Below are 26,760 nucleotides of genomic sequence, written 5' to 3'. Positions count from 1 at the left end.
ACACCAAGACCGCGGAACCAAATTGATTAAGACGAAGCCCTGTCATATATCACTGCAAGCAGTGTTGAGACGCGCGATGATCAGGTTGCGCTACTTCTGTGTGATTGTTGCCAATGCCCTTATGAAGTACAATCTCAAGTCGTATTCGTATCAAACAAGTTAGGCAACGTGTCCGAGTGGTTATGGAGCTGCACTCGAACTGTCCCATCTCGGGATCCAAGAAATGCAGTGGCTTCGGCCGCGTAGGTTCGAATCCTGCCGTTGTCGATATATTTTTGCATTTTTACATCAATTCCTTCTTGTCTTTTGCTGTTATTGTTGCTGTGATGGCGATGGTTGAGATTTTGGTGTTGTTGCTGGATACTGAGAAGCACGTGCTGGAACCGTTTTCCCCAGACTTTAGGATGAGGGTTTAGGCAAGGAACGGATACTCCCGAGGCCTATCATTCTGGGAAGGCGCCATACCCAGTGGCCCTTCCTTCCTTCCTTTTTTCTTTCTCCAAAGCATTTCGCACAACGGGAGAGTAAGTCATGGAGTGGAAAGATGAGGGAGATGAAATGAATGGCATGTACGCCCCATCACCTCCCACCAGCCCTTCTACACAAGTGCAAGTTACTTGGCGAAATCCCCAGCTGTCAAACAAGACACAGATGAACACGTCGTGGAGGTTTCGTCGGGGGTTTATCATTCAATCGTTGGTCAATGGCACATCGCAAGGCAAGGTCAATGCCGGACCTTGACCAGTAAGCATGCAATGCCTCAGATCAACCCGTACAGTATAGCGAGAGGAGGGAACTATCCAGCCTCAAGTGAAGCTGCGATTACGTACTTTTCTGAACAGTTCATAGAAAGTCGTCCTTGTGGACAAGACGGCCCTTATCACTTCGGACGATTGGATGACACCGTTCTCTAGTGTTGTCGCGTGTCCATCTCAGTCGCCTACTCGAGGCCCACCTAGAGGGTGATTTTCTATCATCACAGTAAGAGAAGCAATGGTAAGTCATTTACCTTATCATAAAGGCTTAGAATTATGCTAAGCTTGTCTACTTTTAGCATAGATTTGCCTTGAAATTATGACAAGTTTATATACCTTTAGGTATAGATACGTGTTTGGAGGTTAGCTTATAAAAAGTGCAAGGCAGAGATGAGTGATCACTCGAGCATCACAAGTACAATTGCAAGAGGCCTCAAAGGCCAGACATTACCAGAATACCCAATCTTGTTGAATTGAAGTTTTCGATGGTTGAAATCGTTTGGTCGAATCCCAGAAACCCACTGCACTTCTGGATTCGAGTCCTCCCCTGCACGGTTGAGACTTGTTGAAGCCCCGTCATCTCAGAAGCCCACTGCACTTCCAGACCCATGCTCCTTGATCGATCGTGAGTCATGAATAAAGTACCAAAACAATCCTGCGTATCCCAAATACGAGCTCCCCGTGCCCCCAACCACTGACGCCCACTGCACGTCCTGGCTGGGGGTGAACCTCGATATCATGCAAAGAAATCCAGAAGCCCACTGCTCTCTGGAATCAAAATCAAGAAAAAGACAATATGCTACTGCTCATGGTAGCTTTTTGTAACACGTCAAAGAGATGTGGTTTAAACCTCGACCGACATTGGCAGAGGAGCGACCTTGCAAGTATCGTTGCATGGCATATGCAACTCAGCAAGGGCACTGTATCCGCCGCGGATACTCTCCGCCTCAACACCCTTAGCCCGAAGGACGCTGTTGGCGACTCTGGCACTGTCACCATCATAGCACAGAGTCAGCACCTTCTTGCCACGGAGGATGGCCATCAGAGCCTCGGCGCTGGCGTTACGGTTGCCATTCTTGTCCTTGACGGTAAACAGAGCCTCAAGCTCAAGCCACAACTCCTCGAGCATGGTGCAGTCGTCTGCAGGATTGGCAAATGGACTACCGCGAGAAGCACCATCTCGCAATGTCTCGAGAGGAATGTTGACAGAGTTAGGCAGGTGGAAGGCGTCATAGTCGGAAGAGCGTCGGAAATCGAGAATTTGGGTGTTGGCCGAAGGGGTGAGGGCCTTGTCGATCTGGGCGGCCAACGAGAGGACAGTGTCGTGAGTACCCAGAGGGTGGATAGTGAAGTAGCTGGACAAGGCGGCCAGAGCGTTGAGCTCCCAGGCATCGTCGTATCGGTAGAGGTCAATGTTTCTCAGGCGCTTATCCCAGTCAGCGATGACTCGACTAGAGTCTAAGAAGGGAACCTACCTGGTTGCGAATGGGGCTAAACTTCTCGGGGCCAAGCTTCTCAAAGTACTCGCTCAGGTACTGGAAAGGAAGGTCGGAGCACATGAAGACGCAGTGGATTTCTCCATCTGGGCCCGCCAGCTGCGACAACCTTCCTTCCTGCTTGAACTTCTCGATCCTCTGAAACAGGCCCTTCAAGGTAAAGCCTGATGATGGACCACAAACAATGCCTTGTCGGGTGAGATCCAGGGACAAGGAGTAGGAGTCTGTGGCGCCAACTTCCTCAAGCGCATCATGGGCAGCAAGATACGGGAACTCGACCTCGCCCATGAGGGAGTACTCTCTAGGGCCAGGCACTCGCTCTCCGGCATTCGTGCAGACACTGTTGGTGTTAGTGGGCACCCGACATAGACAGGGCAGTAAACGTACGCAATTCTGTACACAGAAGGCTTCGCCTGCTTGAAATAGGTGCCAAGGCCAGTCATGGTTCCTATGCACGGAATGAGTTACTAAACCAACATGGACAAGTTGGGGGACTCACCAGCAGTTCCCATGGATGCCACAATCACGTTGATCTCTGGAAGCTGACGGTGGATCTGAGGACCAGTCCATCGAACGTGGGCCTTCCAGTTCTAAAAAGCCAGCAAGATTAGTATCATCTCCATCACCAACAAGGGGGGTCACGTACATCATCGTTGACATATTGGTTTGGACTGCAAACAGACTCTGACTCGACATCCTTGCGAGCCGCAGCTCGGATACCACCTCGCTCATCGATGGGAGTTGGCTGAGCAGGACCGCCAAAGAGGGTACTTGGACCATTAGCGAGGCATTCCACAGGCCACAAAGAATGATGACTTACACATTGAGACCAAAGAACTGCATCATACGCAGCTTCGTCTCACTTGTCTTGTTGCTGAGGTAGGCATGGACATCGTTGATACCGTGGAAAGCTCGAGCAACCATAGCCATGGAGATGACAGTTGAGCCTGAGCTGCTCTCCACGATGGTCTTTGTCTTGCCGGGCTCGACACCTTTCTCGAGCAAGTTCATAGCTGCGACAGACAAAGGTCAGCTTTGATCACTAGAACTTGATCATGACACCAACCTGGCATCACCTTGACGTTGGTGGCCGGATGCATAGACATCATCTTGGCATAGATGCGCACGCCATCGTCACGGTAGGGGTTGAGGTAGTCAGGGATCTCGACAAGAGGAAGAGGAGGCGAGAGCTCGGGGTCGAAATAGTCACGGACTGAGTTGGGTCCCTTGAAGACGTTGAGATGCTCAGAGCCAGTCATGTTGAGAACTACGTGCTACCCTTAGAGGGTCAATGAAGATGTAAAGCAGAGGGTATCTTGAGTAAATGGGACAAGAGGGTACTTGGAGCAGAGGATCTCAGGCGTAGGGCAGACACTGAGAGGATGATGAGGGAGAAGACGAGAAAAATACGAAGAAGAGGACGAGGATGAAACAGATTTTTAAAGCTTTGAGCAATGAAAACTGCATCCGTCAAGCTCCCCCGCCAGGCTTTGCACCCACGCTCTTCCTGGTCAGTGGCGGAACAGCCAAGTCATGATGGGTCAAAGTAACGTTCCGGGCTCCCCTAGTAACTTGGGGGTGACTGAAGCACATCGTGGGACGGGGAAATCACCCATTGGTTTGAAGGCATAGACAGGGTAAGAAACCACGCAAGCCGCATGTGAGACCTGACAGACCCCCCATAGCGAGCGCTCTAGAAGCAGAAAAGGAGCAGCATGATGCATTCGAAACCCCAGCGGAGGTGTCCGCGGACGAGCCGGAGAGGCAGGGCAACCGGGATCATCGACCTTGGCCAACCAATGTCGTGGGGGAAGATTCGCAAAACGACGAGTTAGCGCGGCTTCGGGTCGTCGTCGCGTCCTTCGGACCATCGGTGGTGGAGTCGAGAACTTGTCAAGGGTGGAGACTGTCGGCGGTTTGGCGGTGCACAAACGAGCCTGAGTGGATGCTCAAGGGGTGACCTAGAGTCGTGGACTGCAGGCAATGAACGGGCATCGATCCACGGGGGACAAATCACGGCCTCGTAATGCCTTCAGCTGGACCCGGCGGTGGAGGGCCAAGCCTGTTTGGTTCGACGAGGCGTCGAGAGCGGGGGTCGTGACGGGACGCCCTGGGAAACCTGACAAAGTCTCTTGCTGCTGAGGTAAAAAGGCTGAGATCAAACTGTGCAGCCGGCATGGGAGTAAGGACGGAGGCGGTAGTTGATCCGTAATAGTGCGTCCGGTGTCTTAGTGGCCCATGTTAAGTGGTCAACCAAAAGTGGGAGTTCCATGGCGCGGAGTTTGTGGTCTGCGTGAGGCCGTAAGCCCGAGCCAGGCTGGAAGATTTTTTCTGGGGAAGTCTTGAGGGTGTTTCCCGACAAAGTCGACAAAGTCGAGCAGAGATGCAAACATGCGTGTCTTGGATGAAGTTCATATACAAGGCGGTATTGAGGGGCTCTTCGGGGAGTACAACTCTTGGCCAAAAGCCATCCTGCCGCAGAGGCAATTTTCGGGGAGTTGGCCCCGCCTCCAGTGAAGTCCCGTGCATGGTCAGCTGACCTCGACTCGGTTGAAGAACCGAGGCCCAGGTCCAGGCCCCCACACGTCGAGCCGGCAGAGAAGAAAAGCGACAACAAACAAGATGCGAATGGATGTTTTACTAATTGCTTGACGCACCTTCGTGGCTTTCCTATTCATATGGACAGGCGGTCAACAGAACCAGAAGAGACGGGCCACTTTGCCTTGGGCCCACTTTTTGCTCCAATATTAGACATTTTATGAAGATGTTTATGATGAGGTGGAGGTGAGGATTTGCCAGACAACCACCAAACGGGCAGGCCAGTGAAATGCGGCAAAAGTCAATGAATGCACAACACCAAGACACAGCAACACAAGATAATGGCAAAAAGATTGTTCAAAAATGCAAAAACTAAGCGACAACGGCAGGATTCGAACCTACGCGTGCGAACACAATGCCTAGATATGCAGGATAGCAGGGCATCGCCTTAACCACTCGGCCACGTTGTCCTGGTGATTTGATGAAAATTGTCGGCGCAACTTCAGATGGTGAATCTCAGTAGCATGGGCCTGTTGACAACCAGAACAACGAGTTTCTTTCTCTCTACTCAAATTGGAGTTTTGTTATGGAGTCTAGCAAGTCCCCTGAGGTTGGGCTGTTGTCATTTCACCTCAAATCACACACGCTGTGGTTACCAAGCATAAGATATCGCCCCTGGATATGCAACCAGTGAACGTAGAACGAGGTGAGTTGATACCTCTTTGATGCCTCGTTGCTCTTCCTACTTGCTGTTTCTTCCCGATGTCTCGACGAATCCATTTCTGATCCCAAACACCCAACACACTTAACCAAGGTACCGTTTGCGAGCCACGGATATCTGAAATGGTGCACACCCTCTTTGGCCTGCCTTCTCGCGACTGAGCCTATCCTATACCTAACGATATCACCAACACTTTCGGGCGATGCGTGCACTATCCAAGACTACATTCTCCCACACTCATTCAAATTTGAAAGACGTACTCTTCGTTGAACGAGGTCCAAGACTAGACAGGGCCCTAGGCGAGTTGTCAGCGTTATGGACAAAGAGAACAGCAGCTTCTCCCCGAAACTGGGACTTCGAAAGGACTTGGTTTACGGGATGGAGATATGGCGAATACCGGACGAAGCTCCTCTAAAGCGTGTTGAAACCACTGGGTGACCAGCATTTGGTTTTGGAACTGGTCTGGCCATTCGAAGTCGCAAACAACGAATGATTGGCATGAAGAACTTTGGCTCAACGACCAACTGGACGAAGTTGAACATTAGAATTGAAGATGTCAGCCCATAGCTCCATTCGGTATCTTTTTACTTCACGTTTCAATCCGACTTCATGGTTTCGTCGCCAGTTCCTCTCTGTCTGATACGGAGTCTTGGTGCCGCCTCTCACCCCCGCTCAGGCCGGCCTGATGATCCTTATGATGATATTCTGGTAAAGAAATGGAAGAAGCAACACTGGTACCGCAAGCAACATGTGACTTGACCAGTAGGGGGTTGTGATGAGTATCATGCGGATAAACTCCTGATTCCCCTCTCTCCTTCCTTCCTTTCTTCCTCTTCTCTCATCATCACCAACCCCGTCCTGTAAGTTCCGTTTCTTCTCCTTCCCCCGTCTATGTGAATGCACACTTGCCGATTATTCGTGCTTGCTTCCATCTGTCCCTTTTCTCCCTTGTTTTTATTTCTCTCTTGCGCGTGGTATCCCGCCCTAAGTTCAGTTTTGTTGTTTTACCCCACCGCCCTCACGCGCATTGTCGCTTGACTTCCATGATATATGCCCCCTTTCATTTGTCAACTCATGTAATTCTGCATTCTGAGAGTACTAACTTGGAATTATAGGGTGATTTTTCAACTCTTCTCCCCGCTCTCCCACCCTTTTCTGTAAGTAATTCTTTGTGATGAACTGGATTTACTTACTGACATGTTATTGCTTTCCAGCAACTCATCAACATGGAACCTGTGAGTTCTTATCCGCTCCGACTTCGACCGCAAAGCAATGAGCTTATATAAAATCAGTGGAAGACAAGCAACAACTGGGCCCCTGCTCAGTCTGGTCCCGTGGGCTCCGGCCCCAACTGTTTTTCGGCTTCCGTGGCCGTTGCTCCTCCTCTCCCTCGACCGCTGCCGCCGCTCCTGCTCCTGCTCCTGCTCATGTTGCCGCTCCCGCTCCCATCGTCCCTGCTCCGGCCCCGGCCCCTGCTCCCGTTCCTGCTCCGGCTCCCACTGCCAACGCAGCCGGGGGGCGCCACCAGTTGCCCCATTGTCACAAAATGGGCACACATCGCCCAGAGGAGTGTCGCTCGGCACCTCAGAACAGTACGTAATTACATGCCCAGCCTGTGTGCGATTTGTTTGAGTTATGAGCTAATATAATATTTCAGTTTTCATGGCGGGCGTCAATATCACCAACATATCCTTTGGCCCTGGTGCCACTGCTGCTGACCTTGCGGTAAGTTATCTTCTTTATTCTGGCGTCCCAATGCTAATTTCTCTAATTAGGCTGTCTTGTCTAGGATGAGACAACAGGCTCCCCCGGCCAGACCCCAGGCCGGGGTCAAGAAGAGCCGCCGTCGCCGAGGCCGGAAGCCCGGCCAGAGGGCCAAAGACGCTGGGCGAAAGCCCGAGGACAAGGACCCCGGGGAGGGAGGTGCCGGCTGTGGTGGTGGAATGGTGCCGGCGTGAGAAGATAGGGCATACCTAATGCCAAGTGTGGATGCAAGTATTTAGGTAATACAATGAGATACCTGGTCTAATTCTTATTTATTATTATGATGGTCGTAGTCATATGTTAAGTTATCCCAGCTCTCAGAATCTCAAGTTATTACTAGAGAAGCGTATCAATGGTTCGCCCTCTCCTCTCCCACTATCCCCCATCCAAAGCCTCAATTCATTTCAAATAAACTGGGGTTGAGCGTTTAGACATGGTCCTGCCTACGGCTTCTCCGTTGCGAGGTGTATAGGCATGGCATAGCCGGGGCGAGCTCAGACACCACCTCCGTAGTATCGAGGTCTAGATCAGAATCAGGCACGAGGACTAATTTCTTCTAGAACAAAGTAGTGCATCCATCATGACTGTTTCTGCTCGTTGAAGTCACGCGTGGCAATCTTTGATGTGGCTGGCAGTCCATGTGTTCTACGCTTCGAGGAGACATGCCCCCGAAGGTGGCTTCAGGCTTCTTGCTAGACGTTGGTGGGAGAGGTTGGGGTCAGCCTTGTGAGGGAGGAATGGTTCATGAGGTAATGGTGGCCGAGAATTCGGAGCACTCTGTGGACTTTGTAAATGCCGACTCGCCAAGAGCAAAGGGCTGTCGTCAGTCGAATGTCAATAACGGCTTGTCGGCCACAAGTGCCGGCCAGGTCCCCAAGTTGGCATAGCAGGCTACAAGACAAAGCCCATTCCATAACCGTCGATCACAACTCTTTGTGTTGGCGGGCAAACTCGGGTGGCTCCGCCCGCATTCCAAGGACAGCATCAACATAACGAATGTCTTGCGACTCTGAAGACTTGACAATGTCATCCAGTGATTTCCCTTAAGATATCAACTGTTCACCATCATGAATCGGTCGTATTGGCACTTACAAAGATGGAGGTGATTCATCTGCTGGGGGATAGAATCTTGGATGAATCCGGTGACGGACTCATCACTAGCATCTCGGGGCTCCCCTCGAAACGGAAACTTGGTGGCGTGGGTCTCGACTCGGCTATAAACACCACGTTTTGATTTGCTTAGACGGTCTAAGCGAGGAATGGAATCACTGTTGATCTTTTGTTGATAGGTCAAGTCTCCCCAGGATGTGATGGCTAGGCTAGGCTTGATAGCGAGCAGTGAGCCTGATTTGAGTAAGCACGGAATGGTTTGAATGAGCCATGGGGCTTCGACATACAGTACGTATGGCTTCTTGGACGACTGTAGCGGATATGTTCGTCCAGGTCGAGACTGTCGATGATGCTGTCTGCTTGTGATGGAGATGAAGAAGACTTCGAGAAGCAATGTGCGTATTCCGGGAGAGAAGACCTAAAGAAAGATAGTACTATCATCGCATTAAAGTGATACAGATACTTAAAGGTGCGATTATCAAGGTCGGCTGTTATGAGAATGGATCTGGGGAGATTCCTACATCATCGGCCACGACAGTCTCGTATCAATGCCCTCGTCGCCACGCAAGCTGCTCCCCAATATTTCCCATACTTACAATTCACATACCTATCCCCTTTCCAAACCCCTCCCCAGACTCCATCATTTCCACTTTGCGCCTCCCGCCTGAGCCCACTTTCCGCATTCAAACCACGCGGCGCCAACCTTTTTACTCCCAGGTCAGAGACTCCTTTTTCCACGGAGTAGAAGAGGTTCACACCTTCTCGCCCCCTCAGATGTGGAAGTTAGGGAGGCGTCAGACTAGAGGGTTCACGAGGACCGTTTTGAAGAGTCTGGAGCTGGGGATGAAGTCATGATGCGGCCAGGGTGGGAGAGGATGGACCCGGGTCTTTGGTCCAGATGTTCGGGCCGGATTGTGTTTTGACGGGAAGCCATGTGGCGATGTCTGATGTGCAGGATATTTTCCATGTTGATCTTTTCCTCAAACCGTAGGAACTATTATTGGAGGCCGACTCAATAATACCAGATACCGGATTCACGCGCACACGCGCATACGCGCCCTCGTCTACACAACGCAATCACACCGCCCCAGAGTGATAGACATGTCCCATAGCGTCCAATCCAAGTATCAGCCTTGAACCGATCAGCCACCATGCAGAGCAAAGGGGAAAGTGGCGTACTCGAGGAGTGTTCGAGGGCGTGTCACAGACGCAGGGTCAACCGAGCGGGATCGACCGGGCCCAAAGCTTATATCCTTCAACGGACATAGGTTTCGAGAGAGAAGTGGATATAAACGGGGTGCGTTTGCATGCCTCACTCTCTGCTTCTAGTCATTCATTCTCTTCTTGTCTCATTTATTTTTTGAAGCGTTTACTTTAACATTCAAGATATGAAGCCTCGTCGTTCTATTCGTTCCAAGTCGGTCCCGACGGACCAGAGTCCTAAAAAGTCGTTTCTCACAAGCATCAGTCGTCGATTCTCGCTCAGTGCTATTCGTCGTCCCAGTTCGCAGCGACTATCTGACGACGAAGATCGAGCGATCCAGGAACAACCACAAGCAGCTTTGCAAGAGGTAATGCCTTATGCCACAAGTCATGAAGGCATGACTAACACGATCACACAGCCTGAATCTCCAACTACAGCCTCCCGCATCTCCCGTCGAGCCTCACGCTTCTGGTCCGCCTCCTCAGCCAACTACTTTGAAGACAACACTCCAGCTCAAGCTTCCTCTCCACCAGGGTACGAGGGTGCAGCCTATGTACCACGTCATGCGGCGGCAGACTTTTCCAAGACAGCATCCAACAGGTTAACTGTAATGGTGGAAGCCGACGAGACGACGCTCTGCTCATTCAACTGCTCACCTAGCGGGAACCGGATCACGGCTGTCGAGGATGATGAGCAGTCTGAAGAAGGGGCTTCACACCATCGCCAGCAAGCTCTCGCCGCACTGACGGCCCGTTCACGCAGCATCGCAGCCAGCAGTGACGGCGATCGTGACGGAAACAATGACTACACACTCTTCTTGGCGCAGGCGGCAGCGGGTCAGGAAACCAGGGCACGAAGTTCAGCGGCTGCTTGGGCTGAGTTGGAACATAGGACAACACACATCAGCCATAGGACGAGCGGGGCCGATCCGCTCATTACCAGACAGAGTCGAGGGCAGAGTGCCTATCTGGGTGTGCACGGGGGTGTGTCTGGGTCTTCACGGCCAGTGAGCTCCATCGCGATAAGTATCGCCGAGTATATCAGGCCTTCACACGTTGGGAGAGCTTGGTAAAGACCGTTCCAAGAAAAGAGGATGAAGAGCTCTACCGATATATAAAGACGGCATCGTCAAAAGACGCGATGCCATGATAACAAGTATCATAAGCGAGAATAAGACACATGACTGGGACCTTGGGCGTTTGTATGATATCAAGAGATGAATTTGCCATGGGATTGAAGAACATATCGTATTGAGGTAGAACCTGAGTGGCTCAGTTTAGCATCAAGACAATGCCTTCTTTCTTTTGTGTAGCAACCTTCTTCAACTTCAGTCAGTGTCATCGACAACCTACCAGACAGTATCGGCAACATCTTCACGTAGCAAATAGTTGTGAGACCCCATGTGAGACGCTATAGAAGCGTGCCATTGCCCACGATCCTATAGAGTAAACCCACAAGACCCAGTAAAACGCCGACTTTCCCAACGCGATTCCCCAAGATTCGCGGGAGACAAACATGCAAGTCCCTTCTTTGTCTCGTGTCTCCATGCAAACGCAACAGCAAATTTGCCTGCCCTCCAGAGCGCTCCCAAAATTTCAAGACAAAACCCCATTAAGATGCTCCCAGTTAACTAATACCAAAGCCTCAACCCAGCCCAACCCAAATGCCCTGACAAATCCGCCTATAACCCAGCTTGACAAATCCTCAGTCGTCATCATTATTGGAGGGAAACATGGGTCTCACCCTATCCGAACCAAGAGACACGGGATGCCAGACATGGCTCAAGCAAGCCGTATGATAATTCCAACAAGCCCACATCTGCCGGTTTCAAGCAATGTCGAATAGATGACCTTCGTTTCACCCCCGTGTCGAATCCCAAAGCTGTAGCCAAGACGTGATCCTTCATCCAGTTGAAACAAGTCAACTTATGCCTGCATGACTCCTGCCACACCTCGCCTCGGTGGAGGAATCTGAATCTCCTCGTCGTCAGAGCTATCCGCCGCTTCTGCAGCGGCCTGATCGAGCATCCTCTCGATATCCTCGTCTCGCAGCATTTTCCTTGCCGTCCCGTTTCCTCCACCTAGGCCACTAGGCAATGACAGTGCACCCCTCAGATGGCTGCTACCACCATTCATCCGCCTCCTCGGTGTCCCCCTGCCAGGTGTGCCATGAGGTTGCTGTGGTGAGTCCAGGTCCATTGGGGAACCTGGAGGTGGAGGCATAGGTGACTTGTCAAAGCCAGGCCTCCTGGTTGGTTGGGCATGCCGTTGTGATGACGGCAACGGTTTCCTAGGGCCTGAAGGCAAAGCATGCCGAACCAATGGCCTGGCTGCACCAAAGTTTGGTCCTGGGGAACCCGTTGGTGAGAAGGCGTGCTTCAGGTTGGCCGAGTTCCCCGGACTACTCATGAAGAGCAGAGACTCAATGGCATCTTGTTCCCTAACGTTTTGATGCGGTGAAAAGAGCATGGGGTCACCCGTGGTGCGAGATCTTGATCCAGTCTGTAACGTGGGCAGCTGAGCAGGCGTATGAGGAGAAGCAGTGTGAGAATGTGATAGTAGTGTTGGAGTGCGGTGAGGATTGGAGTTGCGGCGCGGGTTCGAGCGAGGGACATTCGTGTTGAGAGAGGGTTGAATTGCAGCAGGAGGAGCAAGTGTGGGTTTAGGTAATGAGGAACTTGGAGGTGAATTGGATTTTCGACGCTGGCGAGCAGAATCGTATGGGAGAGGAGCCGAGGAGGAGGGCGCGGCATTGAGGCGTATTCGAGGACTTGCTGAGGAACCCTGCCGGCGGTGGACGGTGGAGGTGCTAGATGTCGGTGATGCGGCGTGAGAAGCAAGGGTTTCGACCTCTTCCAAAGAGTTAGATTGCCAGCCATGGTTAACCTTGATCATGGCATAAGAGAGACGCGTCTTCAATTCGGCGGACAACTGCAGGCAGCGTGTTAGTCGCGAGGTAGTCCAAAGCGGGATACCTGCATCTCGACGCGGGTCCAAGTATACCGCGTCTAGAGCAGCAACGTACCTCTCCAATGTATCCTCCCGCCGCCGACGTCCTGCTCACAGCACTCGGATTCCTAGAATGACCCTTCACGGGACTCTGGCTGTCTCTTCGGCTCTTAACCTCGCCGTCGGCCATGCGTTTCCGTGAACTCCAAGCCTCCGTGTCCATCCTGTCCTGCGCGGCCGCAATCTCGGAGAGCTGCAGCAACTGGCTGTCCTGGCTCGAGGGGCCCGGCGCGCAGGTGCCAGCGTCGCTGGCAGGAGGCGTGAATGCGGGATCGGTCGAGGCGGTCATGTTGGTGTCCTGGGAGCCGGCGGTTGAAGGGGATGGCTCTGGGTTGAGCCATCGTCACGGTCGAGGGAGGGATTGCGCTGCATGGTAGCGGCGGCGACAGCAGCGACGGCCTTGACAGGTGGTGGTTTCGCTATTGAAGCGGCGGCAGCAGCAGCAGTAGGCGCTGTAGGTCTTGTCGACGCAATCTGGTGCGAGACTCGCGAGAGCGCGTCGGCCGAGCCCAGCGCCGCGAGATCCCCACCTCGTCGCGCTCCAGTCGCTGTCTCAGTGGTAGCGTCGGGTCGAGCATCGGCCGTCTTGAACGGCGGCGGGAGCGTGACACGGTTGGGATTGAGCGCGATCTCGCCGAGAGGCCGGTCCGGAGTCATGTCGATGGCACCGACGCCGCGATGAGGTTTTCGTGGCGAGGGTTTAAAAAGAGTGTAGGTATTCCCTCCAAGACCTTGTTAGTCTCCCGTGTCCTGTGCTGTACTGTACTGTAGAACTGAAGTGGAGGGTGGATGGACCCCCCAAGGGTGACGGGGTCTAGGGCCTAGACAGAGACCGCGCGGCGGGAAATCCGGGCTGCCGAGGGAGCTAGGCCAGAGACAAGGGCAAAACAATTGGGTTTGGCCAGGGCGGGAGAAGTGACGATGTTGATTGTTTTCTTGTTGATGTTGTAAAGTGTCGAGCAGACGACAAGTAGACACTTGTACAGCAAAAAGAATGATGCCCAAGAGGATATACAGCAAGATGAAAAGATGTCAGTCTAAAAACCAAGATGAAATCCCCAGGCGAAACCGCTCAAGAGGGATAAGATGCTGCCTTGCTGTTGGTGGTTTGGTTTACGCGGTCTGGTGTGGACGCGACTTGACTCGACTCGGACCAAAGCCAAAAACCAGGATGGAACCCTACCCCCAAGCCCCTGCCAGCAGGAAACAACCCGCTGAAGAAGCACTAAACTCTAGCGGTCCCACGGGGGGTTCTCTGGGTGGCTGCAGCGCGTTCCTCCGCTAGAACGCTCTGTCCGTCGGGAGGCATCAGGGATCACCGTAGCACAAGGACACAAGGGTCGCGTGCTCCAGTCACAATGGCATTTTGAATTCGTCACCGAGGAGAGAGATTTTGTTTAAATAGCCGAGAATTATTGGCAACAAGGGACTGTTCGTTTCGACATAGACGGGATGAAAATATCCCCTGTTCATCCCGACTTGCGCACCTTGAAAAACCAGAGGCCGCGTGGCGCTGCAAGGTTTTTGTTCGAGGCTTTTACTGTTCAGACACAACAGATGGCAGGCACCGATATTTCGCCTGCTGCCTATGACAGATTACCCAAGTTATAGACACATATACGCAGTTTCTAAATTACTCCGTACAGGCAGAAGAATAAAGAAATTGATCCAAGGCCCGGCTTCCCGTCAGACAAATGACCTCACCTACAATCCTTGTCCCTCCCACCCTTCTTCGCGTGCCCCTCCACGTCCCGTATCCGGTTAAACATGACGCTTGGGCCATAATAAACGTTCATGACACGAAGTCACGTGTGCCCCGCGACACCATCATGAGATGTCAACAAAGGCTGCACGTGTATGAGGCTTGAGCAAAAGTTGAGATATCGGCAATTTTAGAGAGAACAAATGTTTCTAGGATTTATCTAACATCAGGGCAAGGCAATGAGTCTTATCATGCCTTCAATATGTTCTAGACACTTGTGTCCTTCATGACCCCCTTCTCCACGTCGCTTATTCTCAACCCTACTTTGGGTATCCGCTAAACAACGAATCTCTAGAATAGCTGCCATTCTTCGCTACGGCTCATGCAAACGCTCAAGTAGTGGGTACTATGTATCACCAACTGGCGGGTATCACTATCTTGTTCCCAAATAGTAGCACTCCTCCAGAGATGCTCAACCACATTCTGGCTCATCCCCAGCGTGTCCATAGACTCCTCCGTCCAGGATGATTCCCTCGTTGTTATCCAGATCATGTTGAACACGCTGCCATCCCTTCTTCTTTCTTGACTCCCTTCCCTCCACTTCGGCCCCCTTCCCCTTGGCATCGAATACTGGTTTGATCAGGGAACCCAACAACGGGTTGCCGCTGAACGCTCCACCGCTTCTTCCACCGTTCTTGTTCCCGGTTGTCTCCCCTAGGACACCATCCTCCGCGCCGTAGATATCTTCCTCCTCAGACTCGGGTGTAGCAGGTCGCTCGATAGCTGCCATTTTACGAACAACCTTGCCACCCACAACATCGATGCTCACAACTTGCTTCCGCTTCTCATAGTCTGGGCGTGCGCTCCACTCCATCTCTCGGAGGATCTTCTGCTGCCGCTTCAACTCACGAGCCCGCTCTTCGGGAGTCGCCCACATGCTGCCCATTCCCGTTAGTGCACCACCGACATCAAAGTCTGCTGCCTCATCGCGCACCGTAGTTCGCTGGGCGTTTTGTGCCTGGAAGTTGAGTAGCTTGTCGCGATGAGCGCGGGCCTTGGCTTCGGCGTCACTCAATGAGAGTCCGTCGTTGCCGCGCGGTTGAGTGAATGGGGCGGGTGTCTTGGCAACATCTGGTCGACGGTTGGCCTCACGATTGGCTGCCATCCGCTCACGTCCTCGCTCATCCTTGAGTTCTCGCACCATGGCTTGTACGTCTTCTGAACTGAGGAGCGGAGCGCCGCAGAATGTGCAAGGTCCCAGGCCCTCTTTCATGCAGATTACCTTGCCGCAAGAGAGACAGTTTGGTGCTGCGCCCTGAAGAGGATGTCTTGTGGCAACGCAGTTGCACTTTCTAGACTTGACATTGTCCAGTGAGGGGTTCGTCGAAATCTCGAGTGCTCTAATGGCAGCATCCAAGTCTGAGATGGCGGTTGAAGCACCAGCCATGGGCATTCCCCCAGAAATGGACACCTTGGTGCTACTCGCCGAGGGCTTTGGCGTCGAGGTTCGTGAGACGGGGTTCGACTTTGGCTTAGGTTTCGAAGGTCCATCCCCAATGAGATAGCCTGCTGAAACATGCTGCTTCGGTGGAGGCTTCGCAACTGGCTTGGGGTCGGGTTTCGGTGTGTTGGATCTCGACGCATTGCTGCTGCTAGGGGCGCTTGGTCTTTGAGGGATGTAGTCTAGATCCTGGTCCTTCTTGCTGTATGAAGTGCCTGAAGGAGCCGCATATTCTCCAACCTTCCTAGCCTGGGGTGTGTGGATGTTTGCCTTCTTCTTCTTTTGTTGTCGTTTCGCTTTCGGTACGGGCGCTATGGTTTCTGGCTCTGGTTCGGGGGGTGCTGCGGCGCTGGAATACGATGGTCCTGCTGCTGCTGCTGCCTGTCGCCGGGCATTGAACGAGGAGATAAACTCGACAGCTTGGGGAGAGTCGCCGAGGAGGTTTCCAAGATGCTCTGCAGCTTCAGGCTTGGAGAGGGTCGAAGCATAATCGAGAACCTGCTGAAGTTCCTCGTTGGGGAGAGGTAGCAGCTGTGAGAGCTGCGAGAGGGACATGGCGCGCAGGTATTAACGGATGGACGGTATTTTTGAGTCTTTCTGTGTCTATTCGGGGGTCGGGGTACAATTTTCTAGTCGTGTGTAGTTGTTTGATCAAGATCTTGATTGACGTCGTGCATCAAAGGGAGCTTGGAGATCCCCCACCATCTCCGGCCCCTCCAAAAGTTGGCTACCCTAGAGAATTTCGCATCTTCGCTGAGTCACTCGCCGAGCATTGCATTATAGGTGAACCACGTGGCCGGGGACCTCAGATATTCCCGACGGGAACAGTTCCCGAGAAGTGTGCGAGATTTTTATGTCAGGTTGGATGCAGGATTCTTGTTGATGGTGGATGTTCGGATTCTCTCTGCTGAAGCGCACACCTGCATACTGCGTGTGTTGAAGCATGAGCGCTTTCATAGGAGGAACTAGAGCCCCCACGCATGACCATTCATGCAGGAGGTGAGTGGCAGGTGAGCGGTAGGTGAGTGCTTGGTTTAGTCGAGAGGTGGTATCCATAAAATGTATCCGGTCCATGTTAGCAGAATCCACGGATGAAGGGATGGAGGATCAAGACTGGACGGAGCCAACCAGCCGTTCTCTCCGTCCACCGTTGCCCGGCCCATTCATTGTCGATCCGTCTCTCTACCGTTGTACTGTACCCCTCCCCCAGGTTTTTTCTCGCTATTGAATGGTGGCCGGGATGAAACCATTCTTCGTCGGTAGGTTGCGGTGAGGACTGCCCTGTGCCTGGTTACCGCGCCAATTGCTGGGAGTTTTGTTGAAAGAAGCAATTCTGGCCATTCTGCCGGTCTCGTTGTAAGTGCCCATGAGGGTGCTCCGGAGGAGTGGCAAGCCCTGACGAAGAGCAGCAACCGGGAATACCGGAGCAATTGACGTAGGTTAAACAAAACCTGTGACGACAACAGTTCAGATCAAACAGAAGCCGAATTCATGCCGCTTGATCAACTGGATCTTGACCAATGCAGCATCGATTGCCGCGTCCGTTGCTCCGTGTCTTTCTCGAAATTCCGAACCTCGCCCGGCCACTCAGCTCCATGCCCCTCCACCACGCTAAACCTCAAGAGGCATAATCTGGGCCCCTCGAAGCGCTGCTGGAGCTCCCACACCCCCCATCTTCCGCTTGTTCCTCCCCGTATTTAAACTGCTCATCACCAAAGCCTCAACCATCCTCTTCTTCTTCCCCCCTCCATCCCTCGTCCTTTTCTTTCTCCCAATTGACTCTTTAGAACTCTCAAGAGTAAATCGCCAAAATGTTCGCCGCCTCTCGTATCCAGCGACGTGCTTTCTCCGCCACTGCGCGAGACGTAAGTTGATGCCCTCCTCCCGTTGACTTTGCGACTTGTTTATGTCGCTCGCCGTTTTTTCCTCTTCACCGAGCGAGACCGGCCCGGTCGTCACCGGAGCTTCATGAGGCCAGCCTACGACCTCATGAGCTTCGCAATGGCCAAAGACTCTGCAGTCTTTGTACTCACAAGACATTCTCGTGCTGACCCTCTTGAAGCTCTCCAAGGTCACCGTCCTCGGTGCTGCCGGCGGTATCGGCCAGCCTCTCTCCCTCCTCCTCAAGCTCAACCCCCGTGTCACTGAGCTCGCTCTCTACGACATCCGTGGCGGACCCGGTACGTAACGACACCCTCATTGCCCAATCTTTCGATTGCTGCCCGCAGCAATTGCAATCATCATGCTTCGGCTGAGCGACGCCCGCACGCACTGGCCATCTCGCACCTCGCTCATCCGAGGCCCCAGACGACCCATCATGCCACCTCATCCCGATCTAGATCAATCTCAGCTAACAGCCTTGTTCCCCGCAGGTGTCGCCGCTGACATCTCCCACGTCAACACCAAGTCCACCGTCAAGGGCTATGAGCCCAGCCCCGCTGGCCTCGCCGATGCCCTCAAGGACGCCGAGGTTGTCCTGATCCCCGCTGGTGTCCCCCGCAAGCCCGGCATGACCCGTGACGATCTCTTCAACACCAACGCCTCCATCGTCCGTGACCTCGCCAAGGCCGCCGCCGAGTCCGCCCCCAAGGCCAAGCTCCTCATCATCTCCAACCCCGTCAACTCCACCGTCCCCATCTGCGCCGAGGTCTTCAAGTCCAAGGGTGTCTACAACCCCAAGACCCTCTTCGGTGTCACCACCCTCGACGTTGTCCGTGCCTCGCGCTTCGTCTCCGAGATCAAGGGCACCGACCCCAAGGACGAGAACATCACCGTTGTCGGTGGCCACTCCGGTGTCACCATCGTCCCTCTCTTCTCCCAGAGCAACCACCCCGACCTGAGCTCCAACGCTGAGCTCGTCAAGCGTGTCCAGTTCGGTGGTGACGAGGTCGTCAAGGCCAAGGACGGTGCTGGCTCTGCCACTCTCTCCATGGCCATGGCTGGTGCCCGCATGGCTGACTCCATCCTCCGCGCTGTTCAGGGCGAGAAGGGTGTCGTTGAGCCCGCCTTTGTCGAGTCTCCTCTCTACAAGGACCAGGGTATTGAGTTCTTCAGCTCCCGCGTCGAGCTCGGCCCCGAGGGTGTTGAGAAGATCCACCCCATCGGCAAGGTCGATGCCAACGAGGAGAAGCTCGTCGAGGCCTGCCTGGGTGACCTCAAGAAGAACATCGAGAAGGGTGTTGCCTTCGTTGCCTCCAACCCCGGCAACTAAATTCGCTCCCAACTATCTAGTTGATGGAGAATGACCTGGCGTAAGACATTGGGATATGTGGTGAAAATGGGAAAAATTAAGGACGAGGGCGATTTGTCTGTCACTGTGTGTACGGATGCCGTTCGTGTAAGGATTGGGAAAAAAGGAAAACGGGGGTGTATGAGCGATTGATATACCCATCATCTTTTTCTTCCCGCTGTTCTACCACTGCCATAGACTTGGAGATCTGGTCTGTCTGTACCATAGCAATGAATGAAAAAAATACCCAATATCTGAGTACTGGTGATGTAATGTGTCTTCTGCCCAGTCCTGAAGGCCTCTTGGCGTTGATTCTCTCAAACATGGATCATGACAACTCGGAAGACGGAATCATGAGTGCTACCCTGTCAGCCTATCAGATAGCCACCAAGAATTAGCGATACCTATAAACAATGGGAATGCTGGAGCAGGCGATCGGGACAAGTATTTGTAAAAAAAAAGATTGGCTATGTTTCATGATCAAGTCTATCACAACTCCATCAATATTATACAACACACCCCCACCACCCATCCTCCATCTTCACCTCTCATCGTCCTCCGTCTAGTTAGTGTATGTCGACTCATGTCTAAACCCTCACAAATCTAAACCATCAAACCCTCATCATACCACGGAATGCCCATTACTATGTAACACGGCGTCCACTTAAGCCCTGGCCGCTCTCCACTCCTCAATCTTTCTCCTCCGCTCCTCAACCTTCCTCTCAAACTCGGCCACCTTCTCCATTCTCTTCTTCTCCTCTTCCTCCTCCTTCTTCTTCTGAGCGGCAGCCCGTCGCACCGCCTCTCGGGCAAGCTGGTCGGGTCTTCGCTCAGCGATATCTCTGGGTCGGTAGTCGCTGAAGAACTTCTTCAGGCCGACCTCAATGATCCAGCAAGCCGCATAGTCGATGACCATGACGGCCGTCATGTTGGTCTTGAACTCTTCCGAGAAGGGAACAAGCTTCATGCCCGAGTTGATGTCGGGGAAGAGCTCGAGAGCGCAGGCAAAGGCCAGGCCAGAGACACCGACAATACCATAGAACATACCCTTGTTCTCCGAGAGAGACTCACGGAAGGGACGGCCCTGGTAGTTGATGGCAAAGGTCGAGATCTGCTGGATAAGCTGGAGGAGATAGACAGCTGAGTTGAGGAGAGAAGGAGAGAACTCGGCCTCGAGGTCGATGTCATCAGAGCGACTATTAAATGTTAGCTTGAGAAAACAAAATAAATGAATGCTGGCAACTTACGGGTCAAGGCGATCGCACAGGCGTGCAATGTAGATGAGGGTGACAATGTGGACGGCAAACTGTCCCAGAATAGAGCCAATGATGTAAACGTTGAAGATGTTGGGCTGAGGGCGTTCCTTGCTCAGACCCTCGACAACACGGGCGCGAGAGATGCTCAGGAAGCAGACAGACATGAGCATACCACTGATGGTGTACTGAGTGTCGCCAAACTTGATACCCTCGAGGTACAGGACAGACAGGGAGTAGGCGGTGATAAGACAGTTGAGAGCGAGAATCTTGTACATCTGAATAGTGGCAACAAGAGTGCAACGACCCTGTCGGATAATGTTGGGCACGGCAATGACGTTTCGCAGCTTCGAGGTGAAAGGAGCAGCAACGGAGGCGTCACCGAGCTTCAGAGTAGGTGGCTCATCATCTCCAAGATCAGCCTCCATCATACCAGACGCAAGCTTGTCGGCGAATCCAGCGGCCTTGTTGTTGATCTCGGCTTGACGAGCGGCACGAGGGTCCGAGTTGATGAGCTGCTGGGCACCGGGAGAGGTAATGGTCTCGAGAGCATGGCCCTGGGACTTGGCGTACTCCTCGGGAGTCACGTTCTTCTTCTTGGCCTCGCGTTCGATGGCCTTCTGGAACTGAGGGTTGGTGGGACCGGGAGGATACAGGTGGGCAATCAGGGCGGGAACAGGGGGAGGGGGCTGGTTGAAGCGTGCCATCAGCTCGATCTGCTTTTGGTACATCTCCTTCATCTTGCTGTTGCGAGCGTGCTCGGCAATGCGGGTAAGATCCTCGGGAGTTCCGTTCAAGAGGGCAATACCAATGTGAGCCTGCTTCAAGGCACCGACGTCGTTGGTGCCGTCACCAGCCATCAGAGTGTAGTAACCCATATCCTTGAGACCGAGAAGAATATCCTCCTTCTGCTTGGGAGAAACACGAGCGTAGACCCAGGTGTGTCGGAGAAGAGAGTTCCAGGCAGCCTGGTCCTTGAACTTGGCGAGGGCGTAACCAGTAACACAGATATCCTTGGTGCGGAGAATCTCGGGGTCAAGAGGCTTTGAAGGATCAACCTTGATGCTGACCTTGTCATCGACGCTCTTCCACACAAGCTTCTCGCCACCCGCGTTGTCCTCAGGGGCATCGAGAATGAGAACCTCACGGTCAACAATCTCGACCTCTCGGGCGACGTGAACAGCGGTAAGAGGGTTGTCTCCGGTAATCATGACCACACGGTGGCTGCTCTCGTTCAACATCTGAACAGCTTCCTTGGCATCATCCTTGAGGGGGCAGTGCAGCACGAGGAAGCCGGCAAAGGTCAGGTCACACTCAACCTTCTCTCGCTTCAGTTCATTGATCCTAGCAGCGCCCAGTTCAGAGTCGTGAGTAAGCTGCTTGTAGGCGAGGGCCAGAACACGAGAACCCTTGCGAGTAAAGTACTTGTAGGTCTCCTCATAGTCGTGGGGAACAGTGGTAAGCATCTTCTGGATAGTCTCGGGTGCGCCCTTGACACCGGCGAAGGTGCCCCTAATCTTGTGACCATTCTTGATATCGTTGCCGTGAACCATGGCGACCGAACTCTGACGCTTGAGGGCCGAAGAGAACTGGAATCGACGCTTGATCTGAACGGTACCGTGGGTGGTGCCAGCTTTGTTTGTGCTCATGAGGGTGTCATTTCGGCCAAGAGTCCAGCCGAGAGAAGTAAGGGTAGCCTTCTCCATGGGGTCACCAACAATCTCTCCCTCATCAAGCTTAACCAGGGCGTGGGCAGTGGCAAGAACGAGCTTGGTCTCCAGGCTGGCCTCGGTGACAGCAGTCATGGTGGAGTGGGCGCCATCAGCCTCCTTGGTGTCCTTGATCTCATCGTGTCCAAGAGCAAGACCAGCAATACCCTCAACAACGAGATCCTCACCAGTCAGAGTACCGGTCTTGTCGAAGCAGGCCACATCGACACGGCCAGCAAAAGGAATACGGAAAGGCTCGGTACAGAAGATGGCAAGCTTGGCGAGAGCGGCCAAACTGGTGTTGACGGCGAGACTAAGCTCCATGGGAAGCTCAGGAGGAACGACACTGGTGACAATCAAGACGCAGTCCAGCATGAGCTTGGAGCGCTTGCGATCCTTGCGGACACCCTCATCCCAGACATACCAGGCGGCGGCAATGGCGAAGATGAGGAGGAACAGAATGAAGAAGAGAGCCTCGGCGTTGTTGGCAGAGACTCGCTCGGTGGAGTAGATCATGGTTCGCACCAGGTTACCCTGGAAGTCTCGAAACCGGTCTTCATGACGATGGCCATGGCGCCGTTGTCAGGAGGAGGGGGAACACCGGAAGAGAGCTTGGGCTTCTCCTGATCAGGGTTTCCGTGAGTGACCTGGAGGACCTTGGTGCCTCCCCAAAGGAAAGCGTTCTTGTCAAGACCCTCAGTGTCCAGGGAGACATCAGATGGGCGAAGCTGGATCGAGTCCTTGAGGAGAGGAGTACTCTCACCAGAGAGCATAGCCTCGTTGACAATGGCAGTTCCTTCGACCAGAAGCATGTCGCAGGCGACACCGCTGTCCTCCTTGGTTCGGCCGACAGAAACAAGATCGCCAGGAAGAAGATGGTCGCTCTGGATCTCGGTCCACTTGCCAAGACGGAACACCCACATATCGTAGGGCTTGATGCTCATGCCGCGGAACTCGTTAAGGGTACGCTGGCGCTGCCAGACAACAGTGCTCTCGAAGGCGACGAGCATAAAGAGAGTGAAGAGCGAGTAGTACCAGTATTCATCGAGCATCCAAAGACCAACACAGAAGATCTGGAAGACGAAGAAGGGCGCGACGGCGTGCTCCTTGAACAGCTCGGTGAAGGTAGGGACGGGAATATCAAAAGTGTTGAGGCCATAGTGCTGCTCGATGCGCGACAACTCGACTTGGGTCTGGATACCCTTGGCGGTCTGGAAGTGGCCGATGGTGGCCTTGGGCTCGGCGTCGATGTCGAACTTGAGCGTACCAAACGACTTTGTCTCGGGGTCGTAGAGGAAACGGCGCTTCTGGAAGAGGAATGAGGTGTTGAGCTTGCCGCCAGCCTGGGTCGACTATGTTAGCTACAGTTTGGAAATTGAGGTCAGAAGAATCTCCCCACCTTGTCGCGAACCAGCTTGCAAATCTCGGCAGACCCGGCGTTGGCGATGGGAATGACCTTGATCAACTGCGCATCCTCAATGTCCTTGGCCTTGGAGGCCGTGAAGCTGGCCTCAAGGCCGACGCTCCAGTGGGTGCTGAGCCATGTCAGGGTCTGGAGGGTGATGATGGTACCGCACCAGAAGACGGTCCATTCCTCTGCGCCAATGTGCTTCTCGTAGAGGTCGGGGGTCAAGTAGAAGGCCAGGAAGATGGGCCAGATGATGGCGAAGGGCCAGACATAGGCGTGGAACTGAAAGGACAGCGGGCGCAACAGCTCGGCTTGCTTTATCTGGGGGTTGTCGACGAGGGGCGCCATCGTGGGCGGAGTGGATGAGACGGTTGGGTCTCTCTCTCTGTTGGGAAGTATTAAATGGACAACAATCAAGTGAGAAAAGAGAATAGATTAGATGAAGCCAAGAATGGCCGAGTCGAATGAGGCGCGCCGCGAGCTGGTGGAAGATGCCCGCCTCTGCCAATTTGTCGTGTCGAGTGCAAGTCCAAGCCACAAGTCGCGATCTGTACTTTTTGGCCGATGCGTTCTCATGGCGGAGACGGACGGTCCGGCCTCTCGGGGCTTGCCATGCACCGATGTCATCACGTGATTTAAATGTCACCGTCCACTATCTGATCTGTTCCTACGCCGCACGCCATTTCCAAACGTGTCCATGGTCTTCTAAAGACACGACACCACAACCTGACTTTTCAGGAGAGGTTTATAGCGTTATTCTCTAGCGCATATTTGAACTTGTCGAGTTCCTGGCTGGGCCCCGGCTCTCAAGGATTCCGTTCCGGAATCTCGGACTCGTTTCTTCAACATGGATGGCAGAGTGGAGCGGAATTGCGGAGCGGAGCGGAGTGGCCTCCGTTATACAACACCTCGCGATGTCCCATCAACACCCGAAGCGAGAACTTTAATGGCTTCACTTGAAGTTGATTACTGATCATAAGCAGTTTTCACCCAACAACCGTCCAGTATTGTTGTATTATCAATCCTTTAGAGAGACCACCAACAAGCTCCTCTGTGATTTCAACGTCCTGAGCCATGGCGTGAATTAAAAAGCAGCTAAACAACGTTAAAGTTCACGGTCTTGAAGATTGACCCTTGTCAACTACTCGATGTCCAAACGAGCCCACCAATAGAGATCCCTGCAATCATGGCAGTTGAGACGGATTTGTCTGAGGACGATTCGCGATTATCCGTCAACTAGTTCAAGTACTAGTTGATGCGGACTGGTCAACCCCGCCTGTTTTCTCTATATAATGGGCTGGGGTTGAGCTTGCTCAACTCTAGATACCAATCTAACAATCCATCTCAACTTCACTTTCATCACTAGTCTTCACTACTCACTCTCATCACTCACAATGGCCAGTCTGAGATACGACCCTGAGTTCGCCAAGGCACTGGAGCCCTTCAGATCCAAGCGTCCCTCAGGACCTCCTCAAACCGCTCTGGAGATTCGACAGAACAGTGAGGCCCTCTTTGAAAACATGGCCCCCAGCGCGCCCTCTGCCGACATCATCCAGCAGACCGATTACACCATCCAAAGTTATGATGGCGCAGAGGTCTTGCTCCGCCGCTTTGCGAAGCCCGAGCACCTCTCAGCCAAGGAGCCTCTGCCTGCGGTTCTCGCCATTCATGGCGGTGGATTCGTCTCCGTGAGCGTGGATCTTTGCGCTGGGCTCATGGTCGACAAGGTTCTTGCGGCTGACCGTCCCGTCTTTGGTGTTGACTATCGTCTTGCACCAGAGCATCCTCACCCGGCCCCTGTTGAGGACAGCTACGCAGCCCTCAAGTACCTTCTGGACCACGCTGCGGAGCTCAACATTGATCCCAAGCGTATTGCCGTCCAGGGAGAGAGTGCAGGCGGCGGCATCGCTGCCGGGCTGGCCCTCTTGGCTAGGGATAGGGAGCTTCAGCCTCCAATTGCGAAGCTGCTTCTTACATATCCCGAGCTCGATGACCGGACACGGCATGACAAGGACACTGAGTTTCTCAAATTTGTCACATGGAGCCCCAAGCACAACGAACTGGCGTGGGCGGCGTATGTCGGCGAGGACAAAGCCGGGAAGCCCGAGGCGGATGTCTCTCCGTATGCTGCCCCGGCGAGAGCTACGACGTACAAGGGCCTGCCATCCACATATGTAGACGTTGGGACGTTGGACGTGTTTCGAGAGGAGAACATGGAGTTTGTCAGAAGACTGCTTGCGGATGACGTCGAGGTCGAGTTTCACCTCTGGCCAGGAGTGCCGCATGCGTTTGAGTTTTTTGGAGCTGGGACAAAGTGGCATGTGAAGGCGACGGAGGCCAGAGTTGATGCCATGAAGGGGTTCTAATCATAGATAGCTTGTGTATGGTAGTAACATGGTTCGCCGCGTGTATATTGAGCCAGACCTAGTAACTAGACGCTCTTATTGAACACCAGAATCAGTGCTTGCTGAGAAATGATACAAGAAGCTCAGATATCCTTTCAGGCTGATCCTCCAAAGAAAAGTGTCCAGCATCCTCCACAATATTGAGCTCAGATCCAGGGATCGCTTTATGGAGTTTATGAGCCCAGTCAACAACCTGCCAGGCATCCTCTGCGCCCCAAATCAACTGCACAGGTATCTTCTCCAGCTCACCAAGGCGAGGGGCCACTTCCATCGTGTGCTTAGGATCATAGTGTCGAATTTGATGCTCAAACAAGCTCGGTTGGCCGATGGGGCCGGAGATGTATTCCAAGTAGGAGTCCAAACTCGATTGTTCGAACTTGGCAGTGTTCTCGACAGCTTGCAGCAGCCATTCCCTGAAGTGAGCGCGATGATCGTTGTCGCTCACTTTGATAAGAGTCTCGAGGCCCTTCTGCATCTGCTGCTTGGTCCGCTTCGAGGGGTAGCTGTCGAAGCACACCACGTCGATGAGCGTCAGCGACAGCACCCTCTCTGGCGAGAAGATGGCGAACCGCTGGGCAATACCGCCTCCAATGTCATGGGCGATGATATGAGTCTTGCCCAGTCCCCACAATGATAGAAGACCTTCCAGGATGGGAACCTGTCCTGTCATGGACGTGTCGACGGCAGAGTCCCAGGGGCGCTCAGAAAGGCCAAAGCCAAGGAGATCGAAGACGTGCACCTTGAAGCCTTTCTCGACGAGCTTGGGGACGATGTTGCGCCAGATGAGAGATGAAGAGGGCGTTCCGTGAAGGAGGACGACCGGAGTGCCAGTGCCATAGACGCCATAGGCGATGCGGCTGCCTCCAATGAGGGCGTTTTCTGTGACGATAGGCTGAACCATGATTGAATGCTTTGGGATATTGCTTGTCTGATGTTTTGGAGCAGAGCGAGCGGCTG

At 53.3% G+C, this 26,760-nt stretch overlaps 10 protein-coding genes across 10 annotated transcripts; 4 read left to right on the top strand and 6 right to left on the bottom strand.

Moving 5' to 3' along the window:
* Positions 1-1,599: 1,599 nt before the first annotated feature.
* On the bottom strand, positions 1,600-3,510 carry MRS44_009073 (uncharacterized protein; the record flags this gene model as incomplete). The annotated part of the gene is made up of 7 exons (XM_046269768.2): positions 1,600-2,181; positions 2,231-2,591; positions 2,639-2,699; positions 2,751-2,841; positions 2,898-3,021; positions 3,072-3,264; positions 3,318-3,510. The coding sequence occupies 7 exons, from the start codon at positions 3,508-3,510 to the stop codon at positions 1,600-1,602; spliced, it is 1,605 nt and encodes a 534-aa protein (XP_046132536.2).
* Positions 3,511-6,736: 3,226 nt separating this feature from the next.
* Positions 6,737-7,468, top strand: MRS44_009072 (uncharacterized protein; the record flags this gene model as incomplete). Its single annotated transcript, XM_046281235.1, has 4 exons — positions 6,737-6,749; positions 6,803-7,102; positions 7,168-7,235; positions 7,286-7,468. The coding sequence occupies 4 exons, from the start codon at positions 6,737-6,739 to the stop codon at positions 7,466-7,468; spliced, it is 564 nt and encodes a 187-aa protein (XP_046132535.1).
* A 2,304-nt stretch (positions 7,469-9,772) lies between these two features.
* MRS44_009071 (uncharacterized protein) lies at positions 9,773-10,660 on the top strand (the record flags this gene model as incomplete). Its single annotated transcript, XM_065621163.1, has 1 exon — positions 9,773-10,660. The coding sequence occupies one exon, from the start codon at positions 9,773-9,775 to the stop codon at positions 10,658-10,660; it is 888 nt and encodes a 295-aa protein (XP_065477235.1).
* Positions 10,661-11,513: 853 nt separating this feature from the next.
* MRS44_009070 (uncharacterized protein) lies at positions 11,514-12,759 on the bottom strand (the record flags this gene model as incomplete). The annotated part of the gene is made up of 2 exons (XM_046269766.2): positions 11,514-12,518; positions 12,613-12,759. 2 exons carry the CDS (start codon positions 12,757-12,759, stop codon positions 11,514-11,516), a joined length of 1,152 nt encoding a protein of 383 aa, XP_046132533.2.
* A 122-nt stretch (positions 12,760-12,881) lies between these two features.
* On the bottom strand, positions 12,882-13,253 carry MRS44_009069 (uncharacterized protein; the record flags this gene model as incomplete). Its single annotated transcript, XM_065621162.1, has 1 exon — positions 12,882-13,253. The coding sequence occupies one exon, from the start codon at positions 13,251-13,253 to the stop codon at positions 12,882-12,884; it is 372 nt and encodes a 123-aa protein (XP_065477234.1).
* Positions 13,254-14,770: 1,517 nt separating this feature from the next.
* MRS44_009068 (uncharacterized protein) lies at positions 14,771-16,354 on the bottom strand (the record flags this gene model as incomplete). Its single annotated transcript, XM_046276403.2, has 1 exon — positions 14,771-16,354. The coding sequence occupies one exon, from the start codon at positions 16,352-16,354 to the stop codon at positions 14,771-14,773; it is 1,584 nt and encodes a 527-aa protein (XP_046132532.2).
* Positions 16,355-17,610: 1,256 nt separating this feature from the next.
* Positions 17,611-19,010, top strand: MRS44_009067 (uncharacterized protein; the record flags this gene model as incomplete). The annotated part of the gene is made up of 3 exons (XM_065621161.1): positions 17,611-17,664; positions 17,862-17,979; positions 18,028-19,010. 3 exons carry the CDS (start codon positions 17,611-17,613, stop codon positions 19,008-19,010), a joined length of 1,155 nt encoding a protein of 384 aa, XP_065477233.1.
* A 682-nt stretch (positions 19,011-19,692) lies between these two features.
* Positions 19,693-23,746, bottom strand: MRS44_009066 (uncharacterized protein; the record flags this gene model as incomplete). Its single annotated transcript, XM_065621160.1, has 4 exons — positions 19,693-20,224; positions 20,276-22,484; positions 22,541-23,342; positions 23,402-23,746. The coding sequence occupies 4 exons, from the start codon at positions 23,744-23,746 to the stop codon at positions 19,693-19,695; spliced, it is 3,888 nt and encodes a 1,295-aa protein (XP_065477232.1).
* A 1,046-nt stretch (positions 23,747-24,792) lies between these two features.
* On the top strand, positions 24,793-25,764 carry MRS44_009065 (uncharacterized protein; the record flags this gene model as incomplete). Its single annotated transcript, XM_046273880.2, has 1 exon — positions 24,793-25,764. One exon carries the CDS (start codon positions 24,793-24,795, stop codon positions 25,762-25,764), a length of 972 nt encoding a protein of 323 aa, XP_046132529.2.
* Positions 25,765-25,855: 91 nt separating this feature from the next.
* On the bottom strand, positions 25,856-26,704 carry MRS44_009064 (uncharacterized protein; the record flags this gene model as incomplete). The annotated part of the gene is made up of 1 exon (XM_065621159.1): positions 25,856-26,704. One exon carries the CDS (start codon positions 26,702-26,704, stop codon positions 25,856-25,858), a length of 849 nt encoding a protein of 282 aa, XP_065477231.1.
* Between the last annotated feature and the right edge of the window lie 56 nt (positions 26,705-26,760).

This window comes from Fusarium solani (assembly GCF_023522795.1).
Source record: "Fusarium solani strain SB1 chromosome Unknown bctg00000005, whole genome shotgun sequence".
Classification (NCBI taxonomy): domain Eukaryota; kingdom Fungi; phylum Ascomycota; class Sordariomycetes; order Hypocreales; family Nectriaceae; genus Fusarium; species Fusarium solani.
The sequence above is the reverse complement of the archived record's forward strand: the minus strand, read 5'-3'. Positions and strand labels throughout refer to the sequence as shown.